We start from the raw sequence: 27,171 nt of genomic DNA, 5'->3' as shown, positions 1-27,171 counted from the left end.
GGCCTCCTTCCAAAACCCGGAGAAGTGGACTCTGCGCTCCGCACCGCCCTTCCTAACCGAGCGGGTCCAGGCTCGTCGGCAGGAAACTGGGCCCAGTGCCTGGAGGGGGAAGCCGGCCCCGCGCGGGAGCGGACGCGCCCCAGGTCTGCGCGGGAGAGCGTGCCGCGGGCTCCGGCAGCTCGGGCCTCCTTCCCGGAGTGCTCCCTCCCCTCTGGGACGCGGGGCGCTAGGCCGCGGCGGTAGGATCCCCCCACCCTGTAGGCGGTTCCCCCACCACCCGTAGGCAGTCCCCCTCCCACCCTTGCAGTCGCGGGGTCCCCGGCCTCCAGCCGCAACCCGGAGCCCCGCCCTCCCCGTCTCCTAGCAGCGCCGTGACGTGCGTGCGCCTTTGGGTGCGGGGCTGCGGGGCGGGGGTGAGGGGCAACGCCCGAGGGGAGGGTCTGGGAGCGCGCCACCCGAGAGATCTGGCGACTGGGAGGCCGCGCCGCCCCCTCCCCCCTCCGTCCTGCCGGAGCCGGTTCCGTTTAGCCATTTGAGGACTTCGAGTTCCCGAGTTCTTCCCTGCTGACCTAGAGCCGTCCCTCTCCCCACCTCCTTGACATTCGCGGAGACTTGGGAGACTAATTCTAGAACTCCAGTTGCATTTTTGTTGGAATTTTTCTGGAGAAATTGGACCTGGTAATTTATCCTAAGAATTTTTTTTTTTGAGAAAAATGTGTATTAGTATATTTAATAGGCTCAAAATTAGGTTAAAAACCTTTCACAACCCACAGTAATTCCGCAAAAACATTTTTGGTGGAAATAGGCATAGCCGTGGTTGGGAGCTTGCGCTCTGGAGCCAGAATTGCCTGGCTTCTAACAACTGAGAATGGTGTGAGTTTGGACAAGCCATTTAATCTCTAGCTGGCCAAGTTTCCTTATGTGAAAAATTATAATAGAATACATAATACAGCATAATAAATAGCTATGTATGTTGGGGGCGGGTTGGGATGCTAACCTACTTTCCAAGCTTGTAAAGACAGGGTTAACCCATGAAGCACTAAGCACTTTGGAACATAGAGAGATACATACGGGCTACTTACTACATCAAAATAGCATTTTTCTCTATGCTTTGTGGTTTTGATTTTAAAGATTCCAGTTGTGAAGTATTTCTCCTGTTTGGTGAAAATGTAATAAAAGGATTTACTCCGGAATTTCTATAATATTTGGTATTTCAAAGTGCAAGTAGTCAGTAAACAGCAGCAGGCTGTATGCACAAGGCTGTGCTAAGCAGTGTGCAAAGTTTCACCACTCCCATGTGTAAGGAGAAGGGGCTGTTGTTTTTTTTTTTTTTTCCACCAGAGGAAATTTATGAATGGCTATGAAAAGCTTGCTCTAAGTAGTGTCATGATGCCTTCTGTTCTCTCAGGCAAAGCCCAGGGACACTAGGCTAACTCCAAGATAACCGTACTTTATGTGTGAATTTTATTCTTCACCGGGGCAAAATAAATCTCATTATATCATTTCCTCAACAGGATATTGGAGGATGTTTGTACCACGATCTCTAAAAATCAAGAGGAATGCTAATGATGACAGCAAAAGTTGTGCAGCTAAGAAAACTAAACCAGATGTGGAAGACCTTCGGCTGGATGAAGGCAGAGAGCATCCAACTGATGCTTTAGTTGCAAAAGAAGCCACGACATCTGACAGGAATAGCGCAGAACCGTCCCCTTTCCCTGGTCCAGCTGGCCAGTTGGCTGAGGTTGGTTTGGTTGGACCCGAGCGGGACGCAAAGGATAGTGATCTTTCTGAAGAGCCTGTCAAGTCATTTTCCAAAACACAGCGCTGGGCAGAACCTGGGGAACCTGTGTGTGTGGTCTGTGGTCGTTACGGAGAATACATCTGCAATGAGACAGACGAAGACGTGTGTAGCTTGGAGTGTAAGGCCAAACATCTTCTGCAAGTCAAGGAGAAGGAAGAGAGATCAAAACTCAGCAATCCGCAGGAAGCGGATTCTGAGCCCAAGTCTCCACTTAATGCTTTTTATGTCTATAAAGAGCACCCCTTTATTCTGAACCTTCAGGAAGACCAGATTGAAAACCTGAAACGGCAGCTAGGCATCGTAGTTCAAGGGCAAGATGTCACCAGACCTATTATTGACTTCGAGCATTGCGGTTTCCCTGAAGCCTTAAATCTCAACCTGAAGAAATCAGGCTATGAAGTTCCAACCCCCATCCAGATGCAGATGATTCCTGTGGGACTCCTGGGAAGAGACATTCTGGCCAGTGCAGATACCGGCTCAGGGAAAACAGCTGCTTTTCTTCTTCCTGTCATCACCCGAGCTTTATGTGAGGTAAGAGTTCACATGTGTTACTCCCAGAAACAAGCCAGGTATATACCAAGTTTCAGCCTTAATTACCTTAAGTCATTAGTCTTAGTCATTAATGTTCCTTGTGATTTTGCTTCTGATGGTAGTTTGTATGAAAAACATAACTTTAGGGAATTTTCCTTTTTTTTTATAAGGAACATTTTTTTTTTAAATGTTTTATTTATTTCGGAGAGAGAGACAGGATGAACAGGAGAGGGTCAGAGAGAGGGGGAGATACAGAATTTGAAACAGGCCCCAGGCTCTGACCTAAGTGTCAGCACAGAGCCCGACGCGGGCCTCAAACGCATGAGCCGTGAGCTCATGATCTCAGCCGAAGTCAGATGCTTAACCGACTGAGCCACCCAGGCGCCCCGAACTTTCCTTTTTTGAAAAAAAAGTTTTTTTTAGGGGCGCCTGGGTGGCTTAGTCGGTTAAGCGTCCGACTTTCGCTTAGGTCATGATCTCGCGGTTCGTGGGTTCAAGCCCCGCTTCGGGCTCTGTGCTGACTGCCAGCTCAGAGCCTGGAGCCTGTTTCAGATTCTGTGCCTCCCTCTCTCTCTGACCCTCCCCTGCTCATGCTGTTTCTCTCTCCTAGAAATAAAAAAAAAAAAAAAATTAAAAAAAAAAGTTTTTTTAATGTTTGTTTATGTTTGAGCATGAGCAGGGGAGGGGGAGAGAGAGAGAGAGAGGGAGACACAGAATCTGAAGCAGTCTCCTGGCTCTGAGCTGTCAGCGCAGAGCCTGATGTGGGACTTGAACTCACGAGCCCGTGAGATCTTGACCTGAGCTGAAGTCGGAAGCTTAACTGACTGAGCCACCCAGGCACCCTGGAGTTTTACTTTTATCAGATTGAACCAAAGATCTTTTCCTTGAAGGTCTTAAAAATTGCCTTCCTTACAAAATATTTTCTTTTCAACAAATTTTCTATTCAAGAAGTGAACTTTTGCCTTGGGGGAAGAAATCCTGCTGACTGGATGACCTGCAATTTTTGTGTCAATTTAGCCTCCTTGGATTTTGTGTTTTCAAAAAACTGATTTATACCAAAGTTAGAAAGCTATTGTAGAGTTCAGAAGATACCCTTAAATGTAATTCCTGCTTCATCTTAAAATAATGCAGCCTTACTTTAGTTGTTAGTTTATAGTGTATAAAGCACCCTCACACATAATTATTTTAGCTAACAACATTTGCCAAGTACTATTAAATTCGTGAGGTCTGGAGTAGGGCAGGAAGGGAAACCAGTGCAAAATGTAGGCAAAGATAGGAGAGGTAAAAGAGGAAAATTTGGAAAACTAAGAATTATAGAAGATAATGCAAGGAAAAAATAAAGAAAAGCACCACATGTTCAATATAGGTAAAACCCTCTGGATGTCCAAAATAGAGCTATAGTGCAGGAAATAGGACATTTATAACAGTAAGTGAACCCACAGGACAGCAGAGAAGGAAGTCTCAAAGGTGGAATGCCAAGCTTTAACCAGATCTTCATGGCTTTCTCTTCCGAGGAATGTGGCTGTAGATTGCTGCGTCTATTAGACTGGGAGCATACTTTCAATTTTCCCACCTTTCCTGTTATGGGTGCTTCTCCCTGGCCCCAGTTTTGATCTTTCATTGTATATCTATGTTGTATAAGAGATGGGTTTAATTTACGGTGGTTTTTGGAGAGAACATCTGCAGTGAACAGAAGGCAGGAGGGTGCATATCCAGTTGGGCTGATGGGAACACTCCTAGAATCACTTTGAAGATTAAGTCCACATCAGCAGGAATTAATTGCCAGTGCTTTTAAACTTGTTTGTCCCATCTCTGCAGAGCAAAACTCCATCTGCACTCATTCTTACGCCAACAAGAGAGTTAGCCATTCAAATAGAGAGCCAGGCTAAGGAATTGATGACTGGTCTGCCACGCATGAAAACAGTACTTCTGGTAGGGGGCTTACCCCTACCCCCGCAGCTGTATCGTCTGCGACAACATGTTAAGGTGAGCACCAATTTGGTAAAATGTCTTTGAAACGTATTGTAAGCAGTATGGGAGCTAGCTGTTGTGTTTTATTTTTTTGCCCTTTAAGGAACTTACGAGTGTGATTTTAGGTTAAACCTTTTTTTTCTTAACTTTATTTTGAGGCAGTGGGTGGCAGGAGAGAGAGGGAGGGAGAGAATCCCAAGCAGGCTCTGTGCTGCCAGCAAAGAGCCCAATGCAGAGCTCAACCTCATGAGCTGTGAGATCATGACCTGAACTGAAATCAGGAGTCGGACACTTAACTGTATTAGCCACCCAGGTGCCCTTAGGTTAGCCTTAAATTCTTGCCGAGTATAAGCCTTAATTTTTTTTAAGTTTTTTAAAAAATAAATCTTTTACTTTTCTTAATGTGTATTTATTTATTTTTGAGACAGAAAGGGAGAGAGAGCAGGGGAGAGGCAGAAAGAGAGAGAGAGAGGGAGAGAGAGAATCCCAAGCAGGCTCTCTGCTGTCAGTTTAGAGCCAGATGCGGGGCTTGAACCTGTGAACCATGAGATCATGACCTGAGCTGAAATCAAGATGCTTAACCAACTGAGCTGCCCAGGTGCCCCTTAAGTTTGTTTTCTGTAAGAAAGGAACACAATTTATTGAGTGTCTGTCATATGCCAAATGCTGATGGATGTTTTCACGTGCATCATCCCATTCAGTTATCACATTTGATCTTGACGGTGGGTTGGCATATCTCATCTTTTATGGCTGAGAAGTTGAATCTCAGAAAGATGGGGTTTATCTAAGGATCCATAGCTAGTATATAGTGTGATTTCCCTTTTTTGTTTTTTAAGTAGGTTCTGTGCCCAACATAGGGCTCGATCTCACAACCCTAAGGTCAAGAGTTGTATGCTTCGCTGACTGAGCCAGCCAGGTGCCCCTAGAATGTGATTCCTACAGAGAAGGAGGCTATCCCATGTAACCACAATCCAGTGATAGAATCAGGAAATTAACATTGATACACTGGAATGCATCAGGAGTTAATGTTGCTGTCATCTACTCCTCAGACCCCGTTCATGTTTTGCTAATTATCCCATCACCTTTTTTTTTTTTTTTTAAATAGCACAGGAACCCAGTTCAGGATCATATTTTACATTTAGTTGTCATGTCTCTTTCGTCTCCTTTGGTTTGGAACAGTTCTTCAGTGTTTGCCTTTTTTTTTTTTTTTTCCATGATCTTGACACTTTTAAGGATTATAAACTGCTTACTTTGAAGAAGGTCCCTCAACTGATTAGATTCAAGTTATGTATGTTTGAAAGTAATATCACAGGAGAGATGCTTTGTTCTTTTTATTACATCCTTGTAGATAATACATAATTTCAGGTTGTCCTTTTACTGATGTCCTTTTATCTGTAAAGTAACTGTAAAGTTTTATTTTTGCCCTTTGTATTTTGAGGTGTACTTTCATACCATAAATTTCTTGTGCTTTACCACATTTCAAGCTTATTCTAATATATATATATACATATATATATATTTCAATATATATATATATTTCAATGAGTACAGACTCATGATTTCCTATTTCATTTAAAGGATTATAACCAGAGGGCCCCTGGATGGCTCAGTCAGTTGAGCATCCACCTCTTGATTTTGGGTCATGTCATGATCTCACAGTCTGTGAGTTTGAGCCCCACATCGGGCTTTCTGCTCTCAGCCCAAGCCCACTTCACTTCTGATCCTCTGTCTTCCTCTCTCTCTCTGCCACTCCCCCATTTGTGCATGTGTGCTCACTCTCTCTCTCTCAAAAATAAATGAACATTTAAAAAAAAAAAAAAGGTTCTGTCCCTCCCTCTACCCCTCTTCTCTGCTCTCTTATTCTCTTTCTCTAAAGGATTATAATCTGTTATTACCATTATTTGTTTTGATTCTCCAGTTGTACCCAATTTGAGCAGTGGAATCACCTTCAGGTTGGCTCCTGTGTCCTTTTATTATATCCCCATCATTCTCTGAGCACTTTGTTTCTTTCTTTCTGAAGAAGATGTTCATGCTTTCACTGTTCTTTCGTTGCCTCTGCCCTGGACTCATGCTTTTCCCCAAGTTGCCCTGATTCCTTTTGCTAGAGGACAGTATTTAGAAACCAAGGCTGGGCTCTAGGTTGGGCTCATTGCTATAGCTTTTGCTGTTGAGTTATCATTACTTCTAGGACCTCTCAGTGAATAGAGGGAGGGAATTACTCCGTAAGTGGGTATTTCTGCATCTGTGTTTATTGGACACCATGAGTTCATGTCGATATTTCCAACTGTACTTAAACACAACAAGATTCTTTTTGGGGTTTTCTGTCTCCATATTTGTAACCCTGGCAGTGAGAAGCTTGCTACCCATTATCTTTTATATATTTATTAACCAATCCTCCTCTGTGTAACCACTAGCCCATCCTCATCTCTGTCCCCTGCCCCACAGTGATGCCTTCCTTTCTAGACTCCACCCTGCACCCTCCTCACCCCCTGAGACTACACCACCCTGTGCAGGGGCCACCTTTCTATGGAGGCCCTCTTGTCACCCTCCTACCTCTCCCACTTCCTATGCTGGGCCATGTCCTTCACAGATGCCCTCTGAGAAAATCTGTCTGTTCAAGGGGCACCTGGGTGGCTCAGTCAGGTAAGCATCTGACTTCAGTTCAGGTCATGATCTCGTGATTCATGAGTTTCAGCCCTGCATCAGGCTTTCTGCTGTTAGCGCATAACCTGCTTCTGATCCTCTGTCTCCCTCTTTCTCTCTGCCCCTCCCCTGCTTGTGCTCTGTTTCTCTCTGTCTCCTCAAAATAAATAAACATTAAAAAAAATGGATTTAAGTGTTTATGATACTTCTGAAGAAGCCAGGCAGAGCTCTATAGTTCTGTGGATACAGATCCTTACAACCCTGAAATTTTATCATTCTCCATGATCTTACCATTGTGTTGGTGTGTCCTTGAAGAGTGGAATAAAATTGAATTTATTAGATCATTTCTAACTCAACTGTACTTTACGCTGGGCACATCTCATTTGATCCTTACAATAATTATTATCATTTCCATTTTATGAATGTGAGAACAGAGCCTCACACCATTTATTAAGTGCCAGTGCTAAGACTCCTACTGAAGTTTGACCAAATGGCCCCTACTTTTAACTACTCCTCAACTATTATAAAACTGTGAAGAGCGTTAAGCAGCTTTAAAAATCATTGTTCCCACCCTTTTCATTTAAAAAGAAATAACAGGCCCAAAGAGGTTCAGGGATTTGCACTTGCTTATGGAGCCAAATAGCGGTCACCCTGCCTGCACGGCCCATCCTGGCTCTGACTGGTTTCAAGCTTCACCCAGGTCTTTCTTCTTCCCCTCTTTCACCTTGTGGAAGCTTTGGTGGCCATCCAGCTTCAGAAGGTTCTTGGATGTTTTCCTCCACCTGGTCCTCTACTACTTCTGTGTTAGGATTCAGCTTATATGTTAGCTAGGACTGGATAGGTGCCTCCATTTATTGGATACCATACTGACTTCACGAGCATTTATGTGTTTTATCCGTTCCTTCCTTTGTGTTACGAGTTTCATGAGAGCAGAGGCTATGTCTGACTTAATCATCATTGAATTCTGAGCACCTGACCTCAGTGACTGGCACATATTAGCCACTCAGTAAGTGTAGATAGAAAGAACAAATAAGGAAGGAATATTATCTAATTTATTTTCTTTTTCTTTTTTATTCAGGTTATCATTGCAACTCCTGGACGACTTCTGGATATAATAAAACAGAGCTCTGTAGAACTCCGTGGTATAAAAATTGTAGTCATAGATGAAGTAAGTAGTGTTGTTTAGAACATTAGTGACATGATCTTATATAGTTTGTGAAAAATACATTATAGTTATATAATTTCACCTTGTGTTCAGGCATTTTCTCCCCAAAGGAAAAAAAACTGAGGGATTTTTTAATTGCAGTGGTCATTCTTTTTTTAATGTTTATTTATATTTGAGAGAAAGGGAGAGAGCCCGAGTTGGGGACGGGCAGAGAGAGAGGGAGACATAGAATCTGAAACAGGCTCCAGACTCTGAGCTGTCAGCACAGAGCCTGACACAGGGCTGAAACTCAACAAACTGTGAGATCATGACCTGAGCAGACACTTAACCGACTAAGTCACCCAGGGGCCCCTAATTGCAGTGATCAGTCTTAATTTAAATATAATTATAACTAAACATTAATAAATAAAATTAGCCGTCTTTTCCTTATTGACAGAAAACACAAATCCAACAGCTATTATATTCTCAGTGATAAGTGTTTTAAGCATTCGTCACTGGCTGTCATTTGTCTACAAAAATAAAAGCATCAGTGGCAAATAACTATTAACAGGGATTTTGGAAGTCACTGAGAACGCTTAGTTGGATGACCTTTTATATTTTTTTCTATGTGGTCATAGGCATCTGTGGTTGTGATTTTCAGTGGTACACAGGGCATATAGGCATTTTTATATTTTTGGTTTGCTTATGACATGAAATAAATATGTTAGTATCCGATGATATTCCACCAAATGAACAAGCATGAGGACACAAAATCACGTATCAGCCCAGGCTGGACATGTTCTAGTTCTGCCTACAGGGCACTGCACCTCTGCCTTCACACATGTCCCAGCAGCGATCACAGATGTGGGGTCCAGGTGCTGACCAGTGATGGCAACCTGGCCTGCCTTCTGTGGGGCTCAATAAGTAGCAGTGGGATGCCACGGGGTGTGGAAGGCACACCTGGGCAAGACCACAAGACGGGGATTTGAACCTTTACTCCACCTACTATGGAATGCTGGGCAAGTCATTTAATCTTCTAGACACTGTGAAAATGTCTCATAGACTGAAAACTGCTGTAAAAATGTAAAATAATGTTATTCAGTCCTTTATTATTTTTTTTCTGTTTTTTTCCTTACATATTTACTTTTTTTTTTGGTGAGAATATTTAAGTTCTACTCCCTTAGGAAATTTCATGTATAGCATATGCTGTTACCAACTATGGTAACCATGTTATGCACATCAGACCTTATCTATTTTATAACTGAAAGTTTTTACTCTTTTATCCCAAACCTCTTCCTTTTTCACTCTCACCTCACTTTTTCACCTCACTCTCCAGCCTGCTGGCAATCGTTTTTCTATTAATTTCTATGAATTTGACTTTTATTTTCTTATTTTCAACTTTTTTCAATTGTACATAATAAGTACTACATACAATATTTGTCTTTTTCTGTCTAGCTTACTTAGTTTAACGCCCTCCAGGTCCATCTATGTTACTAAAAATGAAAGAATTTTAAGTCTGAATAATATTCTGTTGTGTATATATGCACCAAATTTTCTTTATCCCTTCGTCTGCCGATGGACACAGGTTGTTTCCATGTCTTGGCTGTTTTGAGCTGTTTATTCAGTCCTTTAAAAGGTGCTGCTAAGTCAGCATTTTCCTGGTGTGCCTTTTGGTTCAACTGATTTACTGCATTGGATTATCATTAGACTTACTTACTTGCATTCCTGCAAGTACGAACGGGCATCTCATTGTTGGTAAGCCCATGTTCTTACGTTCTTGCCATCTTATGGGCCTGAGAAGCGGATCGTCACATAAATTTTAAAGTTTTCATTCCTGTTTGCTTCTTTGACGACATTTCCATCTTTGCCAACTAATAGGGTTTCATAGGACACCTCAGTGCTGTGCTCAGAATACAAAAGGAGTATTCATTCAGCAAACCTGTGCTGAGTGCTTGTTATGTCCAGCCTCTGTCCCAGCTCCTTAGCGTTTAAGGAAGTGAGCTGGTAAACAATATAATTGGTCATGTACTGAAACTGAAGTCGGCATAAAAGTACCATTCAGAGTCCGTGGCTCTGAAGCCTTCCATCAGTCCCCCAGGTAGACCTTAGGCCTTCTTTCCCTGCCCTGTATGTAGACTGGACAACTGTAGGTAAGTCTGGATGGCATCACAAAGAAATTTTAAATATTATTCAGAGCTGCAGAGTCTTGAAATCTTATTGGGGAAAAAGACATATACACTTAAATAAAGCAAGAACATTATCATATGTATGTACTGAAATACAAAAGTACTAAGATGTGTAGTATAGGCCAAGGAATGGCAAACTCCTGCTGTAGGGGACCAGATAGTAAGTATTCTAGGCTTCGGGGGCTACTTAGTCTCTGTTGTAACTGCTCAGTACAACCATAGACACTAGGTCAGTACATGGGTGTGACTGTGTTCCCGTAATAAAATTATTTACAGAAACACATAAAGGCCTGTGTTCGTCCCGAGAACCTTAGTTTGCTGACCTCTGATGGAAGCTGTTAGTAAAATAATGGGACTATGTATGATATGCTGATTTTTTTAGGGCAATTAAGGTCAAGAGAAATGAGACATTGTGTGAATTGGCACTGTAAAAATTGGGCTCTCCGAGGGAATGGGATTTGATCTGGTCATCCACAGATGGAAAAGGATTTAGAAAATTAGAGAATGTATCAAGTATTCCAGGTGAAGAAGCTAACATAGGCAGAGCCAGAAAGGCCAAGCACATGCACGGGGAGACCAGCCAGCCGAAGTGTTCTCCCTGAGAAATAATAGGACATAAAGTTGGGTAGTTAGGGTGGGGTCAAATTACAGAGGGCCTTGAAAGGGAGGAGGAGGATTTTGGATTTGATGTGGGAAACAACGAGGCTTTCTAAATTATTGAGTTGGGGTGTCATGAGTGGAAAGTGGTAGTTTAGCAAGGTTCTTCTGCTGCTCCGTGCAAGAGAAATTAAAGAAGAAGGACTCTGTGGGACAGAGTGGCCAGCAACCCAGACAAGAGGTGAGTAGGGTCAGGGACAGGGCGGAGGCAGTGGGAGTTGTGAGTACATGTGAGAACCACTGCAAATCATTCATGAGTCTTCTGATGACTGAATATAAGGGAAGAGGGAGAAGAAGGGGGTTGAAGTGACTCCATATATGCTGGTTGTGCCTTTAATTTTAAGTAAAGGGCAAGTGGGTAAGAGTTGGAGCTTAGCAATAACATTTGAGTTTTGTTTTAGAAATGTGGAATTTCTTGGGAATGATGGATGAAATGCTGTGTGGATATGAGAAATGTGCATTACCATCCACGAGACACTGATTTCTCTAAGGGAGGAAGGTTAGAGAGGGACAAAGACTGGGACTAAGTGGCTGTGGAATTTGAAGATGAGTCTGTAAACACGATGTAATCTGAGAGACCGGATGGAACTGGGAACAAGTCCTGTCCCTGAAAAGAGAGGTCACTGTTCCAAGAGGAGGAGGAAGATACAGGAATAGTCAGGCATGAAAACTAAGATAATTCCTTTAGAATGAGAAAAATCTGCTCTCCGTCTTCCATGTACCTTCTCTTTGGCCTAGAATTCTCTCCTACCCTGTCTACCTGCTCTTCCTTTATGTGTCCATGGCCCTGAAACCTTCCATCAGTCCCCTAGATAGACTTTGGGCCTTCTTTTCTCTCTGCTCTGTTGACCTGTATGTGGACTTTATTATTTCTCTTATATTATGTTCCTTGCTTTATCCCAGTAACCAACCACAGTGTTTGCCCAAGTTTCCCTAATGGTAAGAATCACCCAGTGTACTCAGTGGATGTAATAGAAGACCAGACCTCTTCTTTGGATATTCTGATTCAGTAGGTCTGAGCTGGAGTCCAGGAATATTTAAAAACTCATTCAGGGTGATTTCTTTATCTTTAGGGAGATTTGGGACACACTGACTAGCAAGCTGCCTGACAGTGCTTTTTCAGTGCTTAGAAGTGATGGATGCTTGTTTGTTTATCAGGTACATTTTTAGGGCTTTTTACGTGCTAGGCATGTCCTTGGTTTTGAGGATACAATGGAAAGTGAGATAAGCTATGACGGATATATGTACACAGGTAGTGTGACAGAGACAACAGGGGAGTTTTCCTAGGTTGGTATGGGAGGAGGGCTCTCTGAGGGACATTTATGCTGAGATCTGAACGAAAGGAGCCAGCCACACAAAGATCCATCTGGAGGAAAGACTCTTCAGCCAGTGCGTAGGGGCTGATATGGGAGTGATCATGGGCTAGTTGGGGACAGAAAGAAGGGCGGAGTGGCAGGGTTGTGGGGTGTGAGATGGGGGAGTGGTAGACGATGAAGTCAAAGAAGTGGATGGGGATGAAAACTGGAGGGCTTTTAGGCTGTGCCTAACAGTTGGATTTTATTCTCTGTGTGGTGGGAAACACTAGATGGTTTAAGCAGAGGAGTAACAGATCTGATTGATGTTCTAGAAGATTCTGGGTGCTTGAGGTGGATGGCTTCACAAATGTGAACTGGAGAGAAGTAGCTGCATTTGGGGCATGTTAGTATAAACAGATTAGATGCAAGGAAGCTTGGATGAGAAGAGAAACTGAGGGAATTTATTTCTGATGGTCAATTTTCTGAACCAGGAGAAGCAAGGCCATCTCCTGAGATGAGGGGGGCTTAGTGGGATTATTGAAGAAAAGCAGGGGATATTTGTAAGACATAGCATGTGTGTGCACATGTGAGCGTGCTCTATGTCTCCTAGTAAATTGAAACATAGAGACTTAACCATGCTTTGAACGTCATCCCAAGTGTTTTATATATTTTATCCTCATAACGTCATCCCAAGTGTTTTATATATTTTATCCTCATAACATATGCTCATTAATCCTCATGACAGCCCTATGGGATAGTTACTATTATCATTCCCATTTGTAAAAGGAGAAACTGAGGCTTATAGCCATTCATTAACTTGGTTAATTTAAGGTCATAGGTAGAGTAGGGATCAAACCCAGACCATCGTGATTATTTTAGATTTTTTAATTTTAGATTTTTAAATGCCACAGAATGGATGTTAAAATGAGTGTTCAGACTTTAATAGTATGTTAGTGGACACTTAAAAATATACTACCTTAGTCTAAATACTCTTAAGTAGTTAAATATCTTATTCTTTAAAATCATAGATACTTAGATTATTTAAAAATCAAGATAGCCTTAATCTTTATTATTTTGAAGCAGCGTTAACTTAAAAATTTTTCTTCTGTTTGCTTAGTAATACATAAATTGTTTTTAAAGACCAGCAACATAGAGGTATATACAGAAGTGGAGGCCCCCAACATTAAATGTTTTTATTTAATATTTTACTGTAAATATACATGCATGGTAAAAAAAAAAAAAAACAACCAACTTTGCAAGAAGCTATAAAATGAAAAATTAAATTGTATCCCCTTCCACAGCTTATAAGCCTTCTCCCCAGAGTCAACAATTAAGTTTCTTGGGTGTACACACAGCTAGTATCATGTTATACATAGTGTTCTGTACTTTGCTGTTTTCCCCCTACGGTGATTCTTTATCATCTAATAAAAGCCTTTCTAGTCATAATTAATGACAGCATAGGGTTGTATTATGTGGATCTACCATAATTTATTTACTAAATCCCCTATTGATGGATATTTAAGATACATTGCCACTCTTAATAATGTCATAAAAACCTTTGTAAGCATTGAAAACCTATAATTACCCAATATATAATTTTATATAAATATATATTTTCCCAATTCATCCTTTATCTTTTGACATTGTTGTGTATTCTTCTGTGTAAAAGTTTTTAATTTTTTATGTTCCTAATCATGTCACTTTTTCCTTTGGGTGGTCCAGGGTTTTAACGTCGAATAAGACTAACTTTGAAATGATTTTATTTTAGGCTGATACCATGTTAAAGATGGGCTTTCAACAGCAAGTGCTTGACATTTTGGAAAACGTTCCTAATGATTGTCAGACCATTTTGGTTTCAGCTACAATTCCAACCAGCATAGAACAGCTAGGAAGCCAGCTTCTGCACAATCCTGTGAGAATTGTCACTGGGGAAAAGAACCTGCCTTGCCCCAGCGTGCGCCAGATTGTTTTGTGGGTAGAAGAACCGGCCAAAAAGAAAAAATTATTTGAAATCTTAAATGTGAGTAGTTAAGCAGGCAACCTTGTTTTGCATTTTTCATAGTCCTTAAGATCATGATTTTTAGATGTAGCTGTAACCTTTGGGGAATTTAGCATAGATATTTAATAATAAATTGCTTTACCTCATTTCTGTGGGGATCAAATACATACTTATTTATATAAGCATGCTATATGGATGCAGAGTTGCTTTTTCTTTTCCAAATTCTAGAAAGACATTTAAACATCAAGATTATTCTTAGGTAATATTTTTTTGTTTCAAAAATTTTTAGTAGTTTTATATATCAGGTGAAAGACACGTTCTTTCTTGATTGTTCTGCCCTTGGGAAATAGAATTTTTTGGCAGTAACTTGTTTAAACAGAAATTTGTTAAATGGGTGATATGTGTAAGCACAGTCACTTAAAAGTAAAGTATTAGGTTAAATATGTTTGTATTTACTCATGAACAGTATTTAAAATTTTCAGTTGCACTCAAAATTTTAAAGTTATTGTGGCAGTATTAATGAAATGTTGGAGAAATGTGAATAGCAGTGGACTGTTGTGCTTGTTTGCGCATATTTTAAAGAAAACATTCATTTTAACACTCATTTTTCCTCTATAAGCCTGTTGATAACCAGCTTATACTAATGCTTTCAGAAAAACTTCCCGTTGTAAATTATGTTATATGAATAATTTTAAACATATGTTTTTCATTTTTCAGGATAAGAAACTCTTCAAGCCTCCAGTGTTAGTATTTGTGGACTGCAAGCTGGGAGCAGACCTGCTGAGCGAGGCAGTGCAGAAGATCACGGGTCTAAAAAGTGTCTCCATCCATTCGGAGAAGTCACAGACAGAAAGGAAGAACATTTTGAAGGTTTGACACTCAGCATTCTGTTTTCAAGCGACCCCCTATTTCCAGCTGGTTTTTAAAGCAGACCTTTTTTTAAGGACCACAAGAACTTCAGGCAAGCAGGACTGGCTATCTGCTCCTCTTGCTCAGGCTTCTGTGTTTCGGGAGCAATAAGCCTGTTCCCTCCAGGGTTATCTACTAAATAGATTACTAATTCAGAACCTACCATTTCTGAAATCAGGTCAGTTTAGCCTGGGGCGGAGCAGTAGTTCACTCTTGGGAAAGGTTTGCCTGAATACACTAAGAGAAAAAGTATGATGGAGTTAGGATGGGAGGGTGGGGGTGGGGCTGCAAAGAATTTAAACCACACAGAGTTCTCAGGGGTACTAAGACCTTTACTTACTAACAAGACACTGCAACAGCAATATTGAAGAAAGTATTAAAAAAAGAAAAGGTATCTGGATTAGATAAAACCATATGAGATAAACTCCGAATAATGAAGTGTGTTGCTTTTCGGGGAAGGGTTTACTTGACGGAGACTATGAAGTTGTGGTGAGCACCGGAGTCCTGGGACGAGGCCTGGACTTGATCAGTGTCAGGCTGGTGGTCAATTTTGATATGCCTTCGAGTATGGATGAGTACGTGCATCAGGTAAAGAGATTTTACATTTCCTCCTTGAGTTCCTTTGGGCAAGGCATTGTCAATATACTGGTAACTAAAAAAAAAGTTTAGGGACCCCTGAATGGCTCAGTTGGTTGAGCGTCTGACTCTTGATTTTGGCTCAGGTCATGATCCCAGGGTTGTGGGATCAAGCCCTGAGTCAGTACATAAGTTTCTCTCTCTCTCCCTCTGCCACATTCCCCTGCTTGCTCTCTCTCTCTCTCTTTAAAATAAAGTAAATGAAAAAAGTGAGACAATATTCTAAAATCAGAGAAAAAATAAGTTTTATCATAGACCTAAAAAAACTTTTATGTACTTTTGCTTTTAAAGCATGTATGTATATAAGCTAAATTTTGTTTTTAAAAACTCTATGTATGCCTAAAATGGATTTAAAAAATAATTGGAGGGGTGCCTGGGTGGCTTAGTCAGTTAAGTGACTAACTTTGGCTCAGGTCATGATTTCATGGTTCTTGAGTTTGAGCCACCCCCCCGCCCCGCATCGGGCCCTGTGCTGACAGGTGTGAGCCTGGAGCCTGCTTTGGATTCTGTGTCTCCCTCTCTGTCTGCCCCTACCCTGCTCACACTTTGTCTGTCTTGCTTCTCTCTCTCTCTCTCTCTCTCTGTCTTAAAAATAAACATTAAAAAAGTTTTTTTTTAAATAATTGCAACTAACCTAAAATACCATTTTAAAACAATTCTAAGTAGTTGTTTTTTTTTTAATTTCATTTATATTTCTTATTTAGTGAGCATATTAAATGGCTTTTATAATCAGAAGGAAGAAAAGGCTTTGTTTTATGTTACTCTATCTGGCCAAAATAAAATTGATCCGTTAAAGTATTCGTTTTTTTAGGAATCTTGTCTTCATCTCTTCTTCATATCCTTATTTGTTCTAGTCTTTCACCTATTAAAGTTTTGTTTCTTTATTTTGCTGCCAAAGATAACAGCAGCTCTTCTTTCTAGCAGAAATAGAACTTTCTTTTAGCCTTGTGTTATCTCACTGACTGCTACCTGCCTTCCTTCTCCGGCATCACTTACAGACGCTTCAAGTAAAGCCTTTTTGTAGTGTTCTTAGAATCACCTCTGAATGCCCAGCATTTGCTTGGATCACCCACTGAAACGCTTTTAGTGCCTTTAATGCATTGTTGCTTTTATTTTTACTTAGACTTAGTAATATAGCAGTGCCTCTCTCTCTCTCCCTCTCTCTGTGTCTCTCTCTCTGGTCCCACCTCATTAACCTGTGCCTTGGGGAATTGAGTATTACGTAGGAGTTGATTGTTCAGAGAACTGAAGTTTATTTTTTTTCAAATTTTTAATAAATTTAATGGCCATCTTTCTAAAATATTAAAATACTTAAGCTTATCTGCTTCTTAAATATGCTGATTATAATTATTTAACTTTTACTTGCTATCCCAGGGTCAACCCTTTGACTCTCAATTATTCATGAGTTACCATGCAGTATACCCTGAGCAATGGCCTCAGGGAGTGTTGAGTATGTAGAGTTTCTAACTCTACTCAGAATGGCCCCATGTCTTTCTGCTTTTCTAGTTCTATATCTCGGTATTTTTTGTTTGCTTCAGTAATTGAAGTGTACATATACACAAGAAGAAATAATACAAATAACAAAAGATATAAACTGAAAACTAAGTCTCTGTAAGGTAGCCCTCCTCTATTTTTGACTAGTTACAACAGTTAATGGTGCAGAAAATAGAAAATGCATGTTTATGCACAAATATACACGTATATGCATACCATGTAACACTTATTACGTAAGTGGTACCATATTACACCAACTGTTCTATGCCTTGCTTTCCTTATTATATATTGTAGGCATCTTTCCTTATTAGCACACATAATAAATAAAGTACCATTTAAAAAATATTAATATGTATGTAGTGCTTACTATATGGCCAGGCACTGTTCTAAACTCTTTAAATATTTTTGATTGTTTTTAATTGGGCTTGATCTATTTTCATTGCTGCATGGTAAATGTGTTGTCCATACAACCATAATTTATTTAATAAATCCTTTACAATTTGATGGATATATTTCCAATGTTTTGTTGTTAATGCAGTGAACATCCACCTGTACAACTGTTCCTCTCATGCAGTATATTTATAAAATAGACCTGTCGGAGACTTGCTAGGTCAGAGGAATGTGTATTTTATTTTATCTTATTCTATTTGTATTATTGTTTTATAAGGATATGTGTATTTTAAATTATAGTAGGTGTTTCCATGTATTTGCTTTTAACTTAGGGGACAGGGACTTCTGGGCAAATAATTTGGAATTTGTTTAGTCAGCTGTCCTTTAGAGTTTGCATAATCTGAAGTAGGCTCCAGGCTCTGAGCTGTCAGGACAGAGCCTGATATGGGGCTCGGACTCATGAGCCATGAGATCGTGACCTGAGCTGAAGTCGGACGCTTAACTGACTGAACGACCCAGGCAGCCCATGTACAAGTTTTTATGTGGACATAGATTTTCATTTCTTTTATTTTAATTCCAGTATAGTTAACATACAGTGTTATATAGTTTCGAGTGTACAGTATAGTAATTCAACAGTTCTGTACTTTACTCAGTGCTCACCATGATAAGTGTACTCTTAATTCCCTTCCTTAATTCCATTTATTGTACCCATTCCCTTCCCTGCTCTGGTAACCATCAGTTTGTTCTCTATAGTTAAAAGCTTATTTTTTGGTTTGTCTCATTTTTTTCCTTTGTTCATTTGTTTTGTGTCTTAAATTTCGCACATGAGTGAAGTCATATGGTATTTGTCTTTCTCTGACTTATTTCGTTTAGCATTATACTATCTAGATCCATCCATGTTGTTGAAATGAAATGGCAATATTTCATTCTTTTTTATGACTGAGTAATGTTCCACTATAGGTACATACCACATCTTCTTTATCCATTCATGTATGGATGAACACTTGGGCTGCTTCCATAATTCGGCTATGGCAAATAATGCTGCAGGGATGCCTGGCTGGCTCAGTCAGTTAAGCATCTGACTTCAGCTGAGGTCATGATCTCACGGTTCATGGGTTTGAGCCCCGCATTGGGCTCTATGCTGACAGCTCAGAACCTGGAACCTGCTTCACATACTGTGTCTCCCCCTCTCTCTCACTCTCTGCCCCTCCTCCACTAGTGCTCTGTCTTTTAAAAATAAATAAGTGTTAAAAAAAATTGTAATAATGCTGCAATAAACATAGGATGCATATATCTTTTATGAATTAGTGTTTTCCTGTTCTTTGGGTAAATACCCAGTAGTGGAATTACTAGATCATATGATAATTCTATTTTTAATGTTTTGAAGAAACTCCATACTATTTCCCACAGAGGTTACACTAGTTTGCATTCCAACCAGCAGTGCGCTCATGTTACCCTTTCTGTGCATCCTCGCCAGCACAGGTTCATTTTCATTTCTGTTGGGCGCACACCTAGGAATGGAATTGCTGGGTCATATAGTACTTTTGTGTGTAACATTTTGAGGAGATGCTAGACTCTTTTCCAATGTAGCCTCATGATTTTACTTTCTCACCAGCAATATATGAGGGTTCCAATTTCTCCAAATCTTTATCGCACTTACATTATTTATGTTTTTAAGTATAGCCATTCTAATGGTTATGAAGTGATAGCTCCATGTGTTTTGACTTGCATTTCCCTAATGACTAATGAACATTATTTTGTGTACTTGTTGGCGCTTTGTGTATCTTCTTTGGAGAAATGTCTGTTTAGATTCTTTGCCCAGTTTTTAATTGGGTTCCTTTTATTATTGAGTTGTAAAATTAGTTATATATTCTAGATGATCCTTATCAGATACATGATTCGCAAATATTTTCTTCCAGTACGTGAGTACTGGAAGCTATATTTTATATTAGTTTTTAGTTTTATTGGAAAAATTCAGTAACATAATTGAATAAAACAACATTTTTTCTCTTGTGCCCAGTTTCCTTCCATAGAAGGCCATATTTTATTTTGTTTTTACAACATTAAAAATGTCCTATATATTGATAGCGACTATCTAATCATTTAAATATTCTGAATATAGACTTTGTTCTATATTTCACTTAAGGAGCAGAATGTGTATTGACCATGACTGTGTATTTATCACCCTTCTTCTGAAGAGATTCTCAGTATGTTTGGAGACAAGTGAATTTTGTTCCTTATCATGTATTTCCATCACAAATTTGTGTCCATTTAATTTTACCAAAATGAGAAATAACTTTATACAAAAATGAACTCGCTTAAATCTCACATTTCAAGGCGCTGGAGTACTCTAAATAGTCCTCTTGCTCTAAAAGCAATAGCTTTCAAAAAGTTTTTACCTTACCCTCTGCACAGTAAGAAACATCTTTATGTCATTGCCACCTCGCCCGCACACAAGATACCGGAACTGAAACACAGGGTTCACAGACAACACTTACTAGTGTTACATGTGTCACTTTTATATGTTCTCTTTGAGCTATTTCATTAAACAGATGCTGGTGGCAGTCTACTCAAATTGATTTCACAAAATACATTGAGACGTACAAAGCGAAACAACGCTCTGTGAATGGTGAATGTTAATCTTAGTAAAGCCTCTTTAAATACTAATCTTAATTTTCTTGCAAGAGACATTAAGGTTTTATATGAACATTTTGAAAATGTCCTTTGCATTTCATTTCAGGTTGGAAGAGTGGGGAGATTAGGTCAAAATGGAACAGCGATTACTTTCATCAATAACAATTCAAAAAGACTCTTCTGGGATATTGCAAAAAGGGTAAAGCCCACAGGCTCCCTTCTTCCCCCACAGTTACTAAACTCCCCTTACCTTCATGACCAGAAAAGAAAGGAACAACAGAAGGATAAACAGACACAGAATGATCTGGTTACAGGAGCTAATCTTATGGACATTATCAGAAAACATGATAAAAGTAATTCTCAGAAATGATTTGTTACGCCATCGAACAATTTTTTATTGTGGGTGTTGTGCGTGAAATTTCTGTATGTTATTACTGTATGGTTTGAATCAATGGATGTGTACATGAAGCAAAAAAGTTGAACATAATTTAAATTTTTTAAATAGAACATCAGATTTATACCACAATATTGTATTTATTTCCCTTTAGTTCTTATAAATTTAAAAAAAATCAGAAAATGAGTTGCCAAAAAAAATAAAATTTTTTCTGTCTAAATAAAGCCTTTGTTTTTTTTCCCCTCAATAAATACTCTTGGAGCTGCTCTGAGAGCCAGAAACTGCACAGCAAGCAGTCAGAATCGGGATGGTTTTGTTTACGGTCCCCAGCGTGCTGGCACTTGGGTTATTGTTAAATAAATGAATGTAAGGTGGAAACCGGAAGAAATGATTGGTGCTTCTTTAAAAGATCAATGTGAAATATCTGTTTTATTCTCAGTTGTTTTCCCTTCAGCTTGGTAAACATAAATTTATTTTATACTTCGTATGGGCTGCTTATCAAAATAATGTCAACTTGTGTTAATGCTGCATTGCAATGATGGTTTTATGTTAATGTCAGTTTGCTAAATTCCATTGATAATATTAAATAATGGAAGGAAGGGTAGGTGTTTTGCTTTGATACATCAATACCTTCATTTCTTTAAAAACTGTGTCAGTTTACTTGCAGGATTTAGATAGTGTGTTACATAAATGTTGACACTTAAGCTTTATATCCTAAGCATCTCCCCAAAAGGCTGTGGCAGAGATTTATGGAACTAATTAGAGTCGCTTGGTAGGTAGTTTCTTAATGTCCCCACCCTAAGGAAAGCACGAGGTCAGAGGTTTCCAAAGAGTATGACCCTCAAGACTCAGGCTTTCTCTATCTTGATTCTGTGTTTGGTAACAGTTGAGTGGTAAGTGTGCCTAATTGCAAGGATGAGGCAATCATTAAGGTCCCAGGGTGCTGTAGTAGGTGCACTGGGAGGCTGAAATCCAGGCATCACCACCATGTTCAGCATATAAAAGGGGCCTTAAAGTGTTCATAATACTAGAGAAAGGACACTTTTTCAGTAGACTCAAACGTGGGTAAAAATAAAAGCAGTATAGCTATAAGCGAGCTTTGCAAATCAGCATTTTTAGAAGACTGTTTATAAAAATCTTTTTCCAACCTTTTAAACCATCACCAGTGGGCACTAACATCTTTTTTTAAGTAATCTCTACACTCAATGTGGGGATTGAACTCATAACTCCCAAGATCAAGAGTCACGTGCTCTACCAACTGAGCCGGCCAGGCACCCCTAGAAGGTTATATTTAAAAATAAATAATGTTGGGCTCTAATGTAACCCCACTGGTTAGCCTCATTGGCTCACTGGCTGGCTTCTGTTCCCACTTCTACTCATGGGTCCTTCAGCTGCCTGCTTACAACCCCATGTTCTGCCTACTCTCATTTTGAACTTTTCTATTGCATGGGGTATTGACCACCCTCTTTGAAATTGTCACTTCCTTCAGGCAGAAGGTGAATGAGACCATGGTGGGGGAAGAGCCCTAACTCGCAGGCTCATCATGAGGATTTAATCCCATTTACAAAAAAAGCCAAAGGTTTTTTGGCTTCATCACATCTTTGCAAAGAACATTGCCAGATACTTAAACTATGACTCACACTGATTAAGTAAAAAATTAAATCAAAGTTGGATCCATGAACTGTCATATTTTCTGATAAAAGTATCTTTTTTTTGTGCAGGCAGAATGTGTTTCAGCTTGCACCCTTCTATGGAATTTATATCCACCTCTTACTGCCATGTTATATTTCCTGCCCACCACAATCAACACAAAGTTTGCTCCATAAATGTAGGGAGGCATGGTACGAGAGGCAATGTGTCATTCAAGGTGACTTCCCTGGCAGCCAAAAGTAAACTGACTCTGGACAGATAGGACTCTTTTGTTGTCTCTAAGGCACACTTAGCATGACCCCAGAGGCTGGAGGGCCACGGTACGAAAACCAACCAATGATAATTAAGTAAGCTCAGTTTTCTTGTTCTGCTGTTAGCATGAGGACCTATGTTCTAGTTCTAATTTACGATGTACGGGACCCATGGTGTTATTTGACAGAATTACAAATGAAGTAAACACGACAAATGTTTACTTTGTAAATATGTTTACAAAGAATAATTTGTAAAATGTTTACAAACAGTATTTTTTTTAATCTTAGCTTTCTGAAAAATTTACATGTCATCCTTATTTTTCTCATTTCATCTCAAAGAAGATGAAAACTCCACAAAACTGCAGAGAACTGGGTTCCAGTTATAGCTCCACAGTTGTATTTTTTTAAACTAGTGGAAATTCATTACTATCTCTAATCTTTAGCTTTGCTCCTTTGTAAGATGAGAGGGTGTGCTTTAAACTTCTCTGAGGCCTTCCCAAATCTCTATTTTCTGTGCTTCATACTTCTCTTTTTTAATCTTTATACCTGACCTGTGGCTTGAACTCACAACCTGGAGATCAAGAATCACATGTTCTACTGACTGAACCAGCCAGGTGCCTCTGTACTTCATGCTTTTAAATCTGTTTCTCTCCATGTCTGGAATATGCTTCAGAGTAATACTGGGTGGAGAATCTGGATGAAACAAGGTTGGCCAAGATCTGATCATTATTGAAGTTGGGTGATGATGGGTATGTGGGGTTCTTTACTGTTTGGTCTATGTTTGATGTATTTGAAATATTCCATTAAAGTATATACACACACACATATGTGTGTGTATATGTATATGTATATGTATGTATATGTATATGTACATATACATACATGTGTATACATATACATATACATACATATACATATACATACATATACATATACATACATATACATACGTGTGTGTGTATATATATATATATATATATATATGAAATCTCCAATCCTATCCTTTGACTTGTGTCTTAGTTACACATCTTCAAATTTCCACTGAACCTTTGGCTCAAATGGCTCAAATTCAGCCTGTCTAGAGCCAAATTTATCAGCTTCCTTACAAAAAAGTCTAATTCCCCCCCTTCTGACTTCCCTACTGCCTGTGTGCTACCACTTTCCAAGCCATGTTCAGAATCACAGCGTCATCATTGTCTCATCTCTCTCCCTCTTCTCCATATCTGCTTAGTCACCAAGTCCTATCTGTTTTTCTATCAAAATGCCCACATTTTTATGCTGCCACGGAAGCCTAGAGCTCCATTGACCCAAATCTGAATTTTACTAGAGTCTCTGAATTGGCCATTCTAATTCCGGACCCACTGCCACCCAATGTTCCTCCAATCCAGAGCAGGAATGTATTTTTAGAGTATAATCTAAGAAACCTTCAGCAGTTTCCTGTTGACAATATCAAATCTGAGCTCTGGCTGGTGTCGGAACCCCCCTTCATCTGAGTCCACTCTACAGCTTTCTTCCCACTGTTCCCAAGCCGGAACCATCTGCTGTGGCTTTTTCTACCTCCTAGAACAGTACCGAACACCATCGCCGAAAGAGTAAACACTCATCAGAACTTCCGTGAACACATTCACAGTACTGATAATTAACTGCTGGCAATCCGAACTGTTATGTCACTGGTAAGCTCTCAATCACCCGACACAACTGAAGGAAAGCAAAGAGTCTGCTAGGAGAGGCACAATTTTAATTAAAGAGGGAATGTTGTTAGCAATTTTTTTTCCTATTTTGAATCCTGGTAATATTATCATTGGAATTCCAAAGGACCTGAAGTGCTTGGAATCAGGTAATAATAGTAAAGTGAATTCTGAAACTACGGCAGCATTTTACAGTTGATGAGTTGCTCTGATATAGGAGTTAGGCAACTGAGTGCATGTAGAGAAATTAGTGGTGCTTTAGAGAAATTGGGATATTTTTAAACCATTGTTAAGATTTTTAAGACATTTCACACAGAGCAGTTTATGGTTTCTATGAATGCAAAAATGTAAGACAGAAAACTCCTGATTGAAAATGGCATTTTACATAAAATGTACACACACACAACACAGAAAGTATCTTTGAAAGAATATTAGGAAAGCAAATGTGATAGCCTATGAGGAGGAGAGAGCTGGGATTATATGTCTTTAATTTTTATTTTTTTAAGTTTATTTTAAGAGACAGAGAGAGAGTGTGTGTGTGAGAGAGAGAGAGAGAGTGTGTGTGTGTGTGTGTGTGTGTGTGTGAGAGAGAGAGAGAGAGTATTCCAAGCAGGCTCCATGTGTCAACACAGAGCCCGACTTAGGGCTCGATCTCACAAACTATGAGATCATGACCTGAGCTGAAATCAAGAGTCAGAACTTTAACTAACTGAGCCACTAATCTTCATTCTGTTTTAAAAAAATATTGCTTTTTCCAGTTTCATTAAAAAACTGAAGGTCTCAGTAGCCTTTGTGAGACTATCAAACTCAATCAATTTATGTTTTAAAAAAATGCAAACACAAAATCAGATGTGTGCTTATGACAACCACTTTTTCTAATACCAAAATAAGGACACAATCTTACAGAAGATTTTTTTTTTCCTAATGTATAAATGCACTTATAGGGTCAGGCTTGCACAGGTTTGAAATCCATCATGTTAATTATATGTTTATTAAATTGCTGGGAATCCAGGCCATGTCATTGCTGCACAGCACTTTGTTGATAGACTATGATGGTGACATTTTATGATATTCTAGACCTTATGATCCTTAGTGCTCATGATTAACATACATTGAAGTCTTTTACAAAAAGTTAAGCTTCTTTAAAGATCTGAAAACTTCAGACCAACAGGTTTAAAAGTGAAGACCATGTCTCTGAGACTTGTGTGAGCTTTATTATCTGCTTTTCTAATCTTGAGAAAATGCCGGTAACTGAGAAGTGTTAGTTGATTGAATTCATTTTTTCTTTTTTGTCTCTACAAAAGGCAACCAGGATGGACAAATAAAAGCAAATTCATAGGGCTGCTCAGCAGCATAACTACATGAATGGCACCCCCTTGAATTGTGCAAAAGGGTCACTATGAGTTTTAAGAGTGTTTTCGGCAACAAGTGAAGCGAATGTCGGGTTGAACAGTTTACTCTTCACGTGGTTTGGCAAGTCCGGTAGCAAGGCCATTCCTCATGGCTTCTCTGAGCTCCTTGGTTACAGTGCTGCATAGGCTTACTGTTTAGTATTCGCGGCACAGCCTGGCAATGCTGAACACAGCACCGAACACTGGTGTTTCCCTACAGTTCTGGTGGGTAGGTGTGTGTATGGGAAGGGGAGATGTTATTTGACAATAACAAAGGAGAACAAGTTTATCATGATTTCGTGAGCATCAAGGCTTAGCTTTGTACTTATAATGTTTCTATGTCATGAGATGGAGCAGGATCCCCAAAAGTAAATATGAAGACAGAGTGTTTCACTTGGTCAAAAGAGCAAGATAGTAGCTACTTACTGTAAACTTTTATGCATCACAGCATAAAATGAACTTGCATTTAAAATGAACTTGCTAGAGGTCCCTGGGTGGCTCAGCTGGTTCAGCGGTCAACTCTTGATTTTGGCTCAGGTTATGATCTCACAGTTTGTGGATTGAGCCTAGAGTGGGGATCTGCTCTGACAGTGCAGAACCTGCTTGGGATTCTCTCTCTCTGCCTCTCTATGGCTTGCATATGTGCACGTGCTTTCTCTCTCTAAATATAAATAAACTTAAAAAAGTGAACATGCTAAAAAGAAAAATGGTAATTATGAAAATGAGTCTGTGAAGTTAATCGAATTGTTAATAATGGCAAATAATCATCAATTAAATATTTAAGTGGCCAGGTCTAAGCTTTCAATAATACAAAATGAAACCAATGATACAATTATGTTTTGAATGCTATAATCAGTGAAAGTAGAGGTAAGCAAAGACATCATCAAAGGTCAAGAAAGGGAAGAAACAAATCAAGTAAGGATTATGTATATCCTTTCCGATTGATTTTTCTTACTCACAGTAGTAGGGAGTAAAAAAAAAAAAATCAAACAAGCCTAAATGGAGTTGTAATGGACTGAAGGAGGTTGAAGTAATATTACTCTCTTTGTATATTTATTTTTTTATTATTTAAACTTAAAAATTTTTTGATGTTTATTTACTTTTGAGAGAGAGAAACAGAGGGGGGGGGAGGGGCAGAGAGAGAGGGAGACACAGAATCGGAAGCAGGTTCCAGGCTCTGAGCTGTCAGCACAGAGCCCAACATGGGGCTGCAACCCATGAACCAAGAAATCATGACCTGAGCTGAAGTCAGATACCGACTGAGCCACCCAGGCAGCCCGAGGTAGTATTCCTCTCCTGAATAGACTCTGGTTCTTATCCACAATGTAAAGCTATTGGAGATGCTAATGATTTAATTACTTTTAAGATAATAGACTTAGATTTCCTTTCTAACTGGATAATAGGCACTGTTTCTCTGATGAGTGAAAAAGGAACTATTGTAGATTAAAATTATTTAGTGATTCTCTAAGGAACAAAATAACACACAAACCTGTAAACTGCTGAACAG

The 27,171-nt window shown here is 39.5% G+C and overlaps 1 protein-coding gene across 3 annotated transcripts; it reads left to right on the top strand.

Annotated features, from left to right (window-relative positions):
- The first annotated feature begins 63 nt into the window (after window positions 1-63).
- Window positions 64-20,821, top strand: DDX59 (DEAD-box helicase 59). 3 transcript variants are annotated; one of them, XM_039227607.1, is made up of 8 exons: window positions 64-143; window positions 1,515-2,332; window positions 4,151-4,318; window positions 8,025-8,114; window positions 13,997-14,248; window positions 14,945-15,097; window positions 15,596-15,724; window positions 20,397-20,821. In XM_039227607.1, the coding sequence occupies exons 2-8, from the start codon at window positions 1,526-1,528 to the stop codon at window positions 20,658-20,660; spliced, it is 1,863 nt and encodes a 620-aa protein (XP_039083538.1). In that variant the 5' UTR covers window positions 64-143; window positions 1,515-1,525; the 3' UTR covers window positions 20,661-20,821. The 3 variants fall into 3 exon arrangements, with proteins under 3 accessions (XP_039083538.1, XP_039083537.1, XP_039083536.1); XM_039227606.1 differs by lacking the exon at window positions 64-143 and adding an exon at window positions 226-239; XM_039227605.1 differs by lacking the exon at window positions 64-143 and adding an exon at window positions 464-678.
- The last annotated feature ends 6,350 nt before the right edge of the window (window positions 20,822-27,171 follow it).

The sequence above is a fragment of the Hyaena hyaena genome, unplaced genomic scaffold (assembly GCF_003009895.1).
Source record: "Hyaena hyaena isolate Hyena2069 unplaced genomic scaffold, ASM300989v1 scaffold_28, whole genome shotgun sequence".
In the NCBI taxonomy this organism is placed as follows: domain Eukaryota; kingdom Metazoa; phylum Chordata; class Mammalia; order Carnivora; family Hyaenidae; genus Hyaena; species Hyaena hyaena.
This window is presented reverse-complemented; position numbering and strand designations above follow the sequence as displayed.